This window comes from Heloderma suspectum, chromosome 2 (assembly GCF_057233095.1).
Source record: "Heloderma suspectum isolate Gila_16-S chromosome 2, 16-S_ref, whole genome shotgun sequence".
NCBI lineage: Eukaryota > Metazoa > Chordata > Lepidosauria > Squamata > Helodermatidae > Heloderma > Heloderma suspectum.
In genome coordinates, this window is record NC_139459.1 from 247,329,648 (window position 1) to 247,337,782 (window position 8,135).

The following is an 8,135-nucleotide window of genomic DNA, read 5'->3' on the forward strand; positions in this document are numbered from 1 at the left end:
TCAGGCTTCCAGGAAGGAAATAACATCATGACTGTGTGCACAGTTTTGAAGCCATCAATGCACATTCCTAACGGCCACTGACATAGGTGTGGGCCCCATTACATGGTTGAGTCAATATCTGTGGCAATAAGTAGCTTAAAGATGGTGACCTCCGTGCAGAGCTACCACCTCGTGGAACTGTTATTTGGTGGCCACTGTGCTTAAATTGGCTCTTGGTTGTCATTGCTCTCTGTGACTATATGAGGAGCCTTCATGTAACTGGTTGCGTTGGAGTTGTTGCCTTCAAACAAACCTACGCTAGCCTTCGAACAAACCTACTCTAGCTATCTCTACATTTTTCTGTTCTTCTGTACCTGTTTCTCCATCCCTACCTTTGTGACCTGTTGAACAATATCCTGGGCAAATGACCAGAATCATCTTCCTAGTGTAACATATCATCTCTTTTTATTGACAAATCTTTTTTCCCTGTGGCCATTGCCATTCCAGGAGCGTGAGCAAATGCAACGGTATAACCAGCGAATGATAGAGCAGCTGAAAATTCGGCAGCAGCAAGAGAAAGCTCGTCTCCCCAAAATCCAGAGGAGCGAAGGGAAGACACGCATGGCCATGTATAAGAAGAGCCTCCACATCAACTCCAGTGGAAGTGCCTCAGAACAGAGAGAGAAGATCAAACAGGTGAAGCTTGCTGAGCGGGCAAGGTAGCAACCTCGCTGAAGATATTTGCTTGTGGAGTTCGCATTGCATTGACTAGGATCCCTGTAAGATATGACTGTTGATGGAAAGGAAGACTATAAAATGTACTCTTACTCAATAGGTTGCACTGCCAGAAGCCACTAGACCCAGGCTGTTGAAATATATTTATTTAGCTCCATCTCATATCACTGACGTTTAAGTGCCAGTGCTAAATAAAGTGCAATTTAGTACCACCAGGTGTTTTCCAACAGTGGGAGGCTCAAGCAACCTTTCTGTAACAGCTTTTATGTTTTTCTGAAAGGGTGGAGAAGGTCATAGCTCCAGTCCCCCATCACCTGTGGTGCAACTAATACAAGGTATAGTGGAATCAACGCTGATAGGTCAGTGGTGTTCATACAAACAAATAGCGAAGGAGTACGTGGATTTGAGGGCTGCTAGTGCAGAAGCTGACTTAGGGCAGTTACCAATGAAAATAAATTATTTCCCACACCAGTGTCCCTCCATGTGTTGCTATGCGGTGTTCCGAGTTCTGCTATGGCTAAAGATGGAAGGAAGCCATTTAAAAAAACTTTATTTAATCATATTAAAACATTCCATAAATAATCACCCAATACACATATCCTGTAGGAAGCCATTTTTAAACACCTATGAACATAGTCTGATAATGATGGGTGCTCCCTTCCGTCACAGTTTGCACAGCAGGAAGATAAGAGGCAGAAAGCCGAGCGGCTGCAACAGCAGCATAAACATGAGATGCAGATGAAGGACATGAGTGCCCAGTGTGAGAGCAACACGAATGAGCTCCAGCAGTTACAGGTAACTTTATAGATGTGTATGTTCATCTGAGGAAGGAGTATGGCATGCTACTAGCTTGACATATGCAGAGGTCTTTCGTCCAGTCTGAAAAGTTGGGTTACACTACAGTAAAGCCTAGAACAAAAATGAAAAATAATCTTTTAAAAAAACATTGGCATGTGTTGATATTTGTAACTCATCCTTCCTCCAGGGAGCAAAAGGTGGTGTACATGTGAGGATTAAATGGGATAACTCCCAATAACCTGTGGGATATGTTAGTCTGAAAGAAAGTGTCTTTCCAAAAGCCACCCAATGAGCTTCATGGCTGACCAAGGATTTGAACCTTGATCTCCCTGGTCCAGCATTCTGATCACAACACTTGCTAACTCTGACTTAAGCAGACACACAAAATCTCAGGAATGAGCATAGAATGAGAAGGGCCTTTGTTGTGTTTGAAAGATGAGTCTCCATCTTATTCCTTCCTGGTCCTGGAAAGACATGCTGGGTTTACAGTCAAGCCAGCCGGGATGGTAGGTTTGGTATCGACCTTTTTGCCCTGCAAAAGCTTTCTCTTCTCATCTCTCTCTCTCTCTCTCTCTCTCTCTCTCTCTCTCTCTCTCTCTCTCATGCTGCTTTAAATCAATATAGAATGAGAAGTGTCATCTCTTGGTTGAGCATGAGACCCAGAAACTGAAGGCCTTGGATGAAAACCACAATCTGAACCTGAAGGACTGGCGAGATAGGCTGAGGCCACGAAAAAAGGTGACAAGTAAAGCTGAAATAAAACTTCACACACATTTGAAATATGGCAAAATGTCAAGAATTAATTCTGAACTTCTGAATTTCAGATCAATTTGCCAAATTAAGTATTTACACTTCATGTTCTTTATAAGCTGCTGACTTATATCTATAATTTGGAATGGGGAGAGGGGTTGAATTGGGAAAACCTGTACCTGAATGTTTGCAAGTGAGTTTGAGTAAGGTATTTGGATTGGTTTTCTCCTTTCCAGTTTCATTTTCCTTTTAACAACTCCTGCATGTAAACTGGCAGAGATTCAGGTAGCTGAGAGAAGCCAAGTTATTACAACTTGAAGCATTATCTTTAAATGAGCAGCTCTTCTTCTCTCTTTGTGCTTCAGGCATTGGAAGATGAGCTGAATCAGAAGAAGCGGGAGCAGGAGATGTTCTTCAAACTCAGTGAGGAAGCTGACAGCCAGTCCCCAGCATCACCAAACAAGCCAGCCAAATTTCTCCCATTCAGCTCTGCAGAGGCTTCATAACCCTTGCATTAGCAGACAAGGTGCTAGTAATACTGGGAGAAAGTTGACAAAGGACTGCCAGGGGCTCCCTTTCTTTCTTTGCCAACTCTGGTCAGTGTTTCCTCTTCAGTTATGTGTGAGGCTACCAATGAGGCCTGAGGTCTGCTCCTCTAGTGATGAGACAGTTTCACATTTAGGTGATGTGAAGGGCCTGGTGGGTGTTGACCAGTTGCACTAGGAGAGCTGTGAATGAGCTTCAAGTAGAAGACTGAATGGGGCCGTGTGCAGAGTTCATGCTTCTTGCTGAACCCGTTGCCCAGCCACTCAGTAGTTTTCTCTTTTACTGCCTACTGAAGGGGAAAATGTTAGGGACCTAAGAGATATTCAGTGGCTGTTAAGTGCTGCTGTTAAACTTGCCTGTTTAAGTTTTCCTAACTAGCTCTCCTGTTAGGCTCAGTGTAATGAGTCAGTGGTTTCACTTCACATCATGACCTTTGCCTTAATGGCTGGACTCTTGGCCAGCTCCAAGCACAAGAGGTTCAGTTGTGACAGCCTTACAGAAGACAATGAAAAAATTACCTGTCTTTATTGTGGCCCCCATCTCTGTCAATTAAACAGAGGACTCCTTCTCCTTCTGGGCCTCCCCTTCGGAACGCATCTGCTCCTCAGCTTGTTTTGAAGTGACGCAGCACTTCTCCTGGTGACTTGTGACACAACTTCTGTCCTTTTTCGAATGTGGGATAGAGATACCAAAGCCTGAAATACAGAAGAGAAGTGTTTCAACTGAAAGCAGCCCCAAGGCCAGGTCTGACAAATAAACCTGTCAGATTCTTGTAGACAGGCCGGAGGAGATTTCCACCACCGTGAAGGCTGCATGTACTTCAGGGCTGTGGAAATGGCTGTCCAATTTAGGGAGGTTTTAGATTAACACCCTTGCTCCAAACAAAATGATTTTAAATGAATAAGCCTGGCAAAGATCCACACATTTCAGATCCTAAAGAGATGGGAAATGTAAAGATGCAGCCAGCTAAGCGATGGCTTCCCATTCTTGTTGCACAGAATTTCCAAGATCAGTTCTCCTGATGTTCTGTTGGGAACATGGGGTAAAATCCAAGGTAAGCCCTACTTAGAGTAGACCTACTGAAGTGTCCAGGACTTAAATGAGTCATCACTAACTTCAACTCCATTCATTTCAATGGGTCTACTCAAAGTAAGAGTAGCTTACCTATGGCATTACAATCTAGAAAGGGGCAGAATGGTCTTTCTCTGCTCTTCACAATAATCTTTGATGCTGATTGCCCTTCTTTTCAGTTCTAATGCAGTGTGTTCCTTATCCTGTGGTGGTGAACAGAGCTTTCTCTCTCCTAGCTCCATTTCTTGCTCCAGTATTATTGGTCTAGGGAGAATCCTGTGCTGAGGTTATGGTAAGAGCTAATGATTTCTCTTCCAATAAATCAAATAGCAAGAAAAGCACGAATGTCTGAGGCGGCAAGTTTGGGGCTGGTATAAGTAAGGTGGAAGGCACTTTGTTCTGCGACATCTCATGTGTGTGACTTTCACATAACAGCAACTGCCTGCTTTGGGAGTTCTTAGTCTATCGCTAAACTTATTGGGTGTGCTGTGATTGGAAGACATGATTTCAACACAAATGTGATATTTTTAGTCATTGTGTATGTCTTTGCCATTGCTCTACAGTGAGCCAGTAGGGGCCTCATAAAAGGAGCCATATATAGTAGAATAGAATATTACATATTTCAGATATTGAAGCTGTTCAGCATTTCACAGTCCTTAAGTCTGGCAAAGACTGTTTTTAACCAAAGAGGTGTGATTTTTCTGCCCTGTTTTGATTTAGTAAAATATATATTTCAGAAGTTAGAAGACTTTGTCCACTTGGCCTGCTTGCATTCTCCTGTCAATTAAATATAATTGTTTTGTTACTTTGCACAGTACAGTTCACACAGCCTTCCATCTGAGCAGCCAGCCATTAAATGCTTAATTTGTATTTATATTTGAATGAAGTCCCAAACTATTCATTATGCCATCTCAAGGCACTATGCGTTCCAGTGGTAACATGGTCCAATGTTTCATTTTGGTACAACTCAGGACCTTTCCAGCAATTGCTTATTGCCCTCTGTGCTTTTGTTTTCCCTTTCTGATGTATCACCCTACAAAGTGATGTTTCTGATGACGTGATTTCTGTGCTCACGGTTAACTTGCTGGAATGAAAATGGAGGTCCAGCAAATACATGGCTACTGGCAGGCTACAGCCTCACTGCAGTATTGAGTAAAGAGCAAGAATGCATTAGAAGTGTCAGAACCAGAATCCTGTCTGACCAAAATGCCTATTTAAGGGACTCTGGATTTTAGAAATTTTGGAGTCTAGAAAATGTGCATCCAGAAAAGCCCTTTAATCCCTTATTGTACTATTTTAAAAGCCTGCACATTGTTGTGTTCTCAGAATTCAAGGAGAAGCCAAGCTTTCTCCAAATCTTAACAGGCAGTTTCTATTCTACATTTATGTTGCAACTGGTTGACACTTCATATCTATGTCTCACACATGCCTGTGTGTTTGTGTGCACATGCATGGTTCCATCCCTTGGCCAAGGAATCAAACCATTATTGATAACTACTTCTGTTGAAAGTTTTTGTGCCTTTCTATCTTTCTTTCCCAGTCCGGTCTTGGCTGCTACCAAGAGGTGCTGTAACTTCACAAAGGTGCAATATTTACCTCATACAGTGTTTCAAGGAAGCTCCCACCCCCCATCCCTTCCCCGCACATACACACACCTTTAAGGCAAGGAAGTGTCACTTGCTCTCTTTCAAGTAACTGTTCCCTAACCGAAATAATACGAACTTAATTTTGACTGTTGAAATAAAGTGGTGGTGGTGGGGGGGGAATTAAATAAGGGTTTTGAAAATCATTATTTTTCTAAAAGGTTTTCTCTTTTTGGGTAACCACTATGGTGTAAATAATCTAATAACATTACCACAGTGACCCCCTGCATGTGTGTCCAGAACTCTGTGTAACTATTGCATATGGCTTTAGGTCAGCAGTGCTGACTTGACTTGTATTTGTACAGAAAACATGGCTTCGTTGTAATGGAATTTGATACTAGAATCCTGCTTCTTAGAAATTAAAGCATCCCAGTCAACAGTTTTTGGGCTCTGAACCAAACTGTTCTTAAAATATATATTGTTTCATTTGAGAACATCTGTATTGAAATGTGTTGGTAATAAACTATTAATTCTTGAAACTAACTGCAACCAGTTGGAGCCATTTTTAATTCTCTGCTGATAGACATCCAAAAATAGCTAAAGGATGACACGGTTTGGTAGCTGCACTTCTCATCAACTCCCATTCTATTTCTTAGCGCAATTCTATTGTTTTGATATTAGCATTTTTTATATTAGCAGTTATTTAGCACCAACAGTGTGGTTGGCGCTGAACTCCCCCCCCCCCCCCGATACATTTGATTTGGCCATAATCCAGTCACAGAACTATGCTAGCTTACATATTTGAAGTCCTGGGATAAAGGGCCTCTTTATTTTAAAGTCACCCAGCCATTTATCATTAAGTGGATGAATAATGTTTTCATGTGAGAATTCCTGTTGATAGATTATCTTCGGCAGGTAAGTTATCCTCCCTGAGTAGGGTTTCCAGCAATTCCCACAATGCATTGGAGTTGCTGGCATTATTTTCAACATTCATAAAATAGCATGTAAATTACTGTGCCTTTCCTTAATCCTTATGTAGTGTAGAAGTTAGCACTTTCAAGAGTCTCACACATTGTGCTAGCTTACAACTTAGTCTCCATGCACTCACACTATCCCTTGGTTTTGGAGCTCCAATCTTCTTCCTCTGCAGGTTGGGGACACCATGTGAGATAAGCCAGGGGCTGCAAATCAAATCTGGATAGCACTTCTCTCCATCTCTTGAGATCATATATTTTCTGCTGTTAATTTATACGACAATATCCAACGGTGTCATTCTGCTAATGCAAATCATATTACACTAGCGGAAACTAGGCTCTGAATTATGCGCAAGAGGAGAATGTAACTCAAGTTACATTTGCACAAGTGCAGTTGCGCAAGTGTATGCATTATGCTTGTGCAACCCGTTGTGCAGCTGCTTGTACAATGGACAGATTCAGTGAAGCTCTGCTAGCGCCATTTGAGTTTGTGGAATGACACCATTGGATACTACCCACAGATTGTTAATTTATATTGTTAAATGTTGCTCTAGATTGTTAATTTATATATTTTTTTGCAGTTTGTGTGCTTGGCATGATTATGCAGCCAAACATCGCTGTCTTTGCACATATTCAGATGTTGCTTGCTGCAACCCTTCAGTTACTTAAGGAAATTAAAATGTCCATTTTGCAAATGCACATGTGTGGGATGATTTTACATTTGCTCTTTAATTACTGTTTTTGCCAAAGGAGCTAATCAGTTTAAAAGTCTGGGCCTGAAACATACTATAACAACCAATTGCACTGGAAAAAACAGTCTTTGTATCCATCCTTTGTTGAACATTTCCTTCTTGCTCATGGCTGGGCATTCATTTCTTAGCCAGTGTTTCTCCTGCGTATTATCAGACATCGATAAGTAAAAGATTTGGCTTGGTTTGGGTGGCATTGGGAAGGATATGGAGAAAGCCTTATTTTTTCTCTGTGTGTTCAGTCATTTGCTGAACTTGTCTAACAATCTACTATTGTAAACAAATCACATGTGATAACAGCCAACTGGAGAAGGATGTGTCATGATTCATGATGTTGTGATCCACATGGTGGAAAAAGAACACGAAATTACACACTACAGTCCCAAGATGCACTTTGATGACATGGATGTGCAAAAATTAAAGGATACTTCTAAAGCTTGTAGCACTGGAAACTTTTGTTCAAGTTTAGAATGTTGGATTTGTAACTGAACAATCAAGTTAAAAACTACATGTAACAGGATCAATTCACCCATTGCGAATTCTACTCTTTGAGAGAATTTAACTCCTGATTGCCCTTAATGGGAAGTGCAAAGGTATAGTTTTACTTTAATATTGCATTGTGAATCCATAGCATTTCCCTAGCAATACTTTTCTCTTCCACCCCTACAAATCCCTCAAACTGAATTATAAACTCTGAATTCAGTGGATTTTCATTTAGTGTGAGAGTGGCCAATCTGTGCACACCTTCTCATTCAGGTGTTCCTGTGCCAAACACTGTTTTCATGTTATTTTTTTGATTAAAATTAAAACAAAGTTTTGAGGCTTGTGGAGGAGACTGGGAATGGGATGCAGAACTAAAAATAAGTGCTGTGAATGCATTCTTCTCTATTGCTGCCATTTCTGGCAATGTATAGTAGCCTGCTCTGGGGAGTAAACTTTCCTCCACAATA

General features: G+C 41.3%; 1 protein-coding gene across 1 annotated transcript in view; it reads left to right on the plus strand.

Annotated features, from left to right (window-relative positions):
- The window catches only part of STK10 (serine/threonine kinase 10), a 104,103-nt gene extending 98,098 nt beyond the window's left edge, over positions 1–6,005 (plus strand). The window contains exons 16-19 of the mRNA XM_084838680.1: positions 487–675; positions 1,384–1,509; positions 2,137–2,250; positions 2,628–6,005. Of these exons, the coding sequence (XP_084694806.1) occupies positions 487–675; positions 1,384–1,509; positions 2,137–2,250; positions 2,628–2,768 (570 nt within the window). The 3' untranslated portion in view covers positions 2,769–6,005. The remainder of the gene's footprint in view (positions 1–486; positions 676–1,383; positions 1,510–2,136; positions 2,251–2,627) is intronic.
- Positions 6,006–8,135: the final 2,130 nt, after the last annotated feature.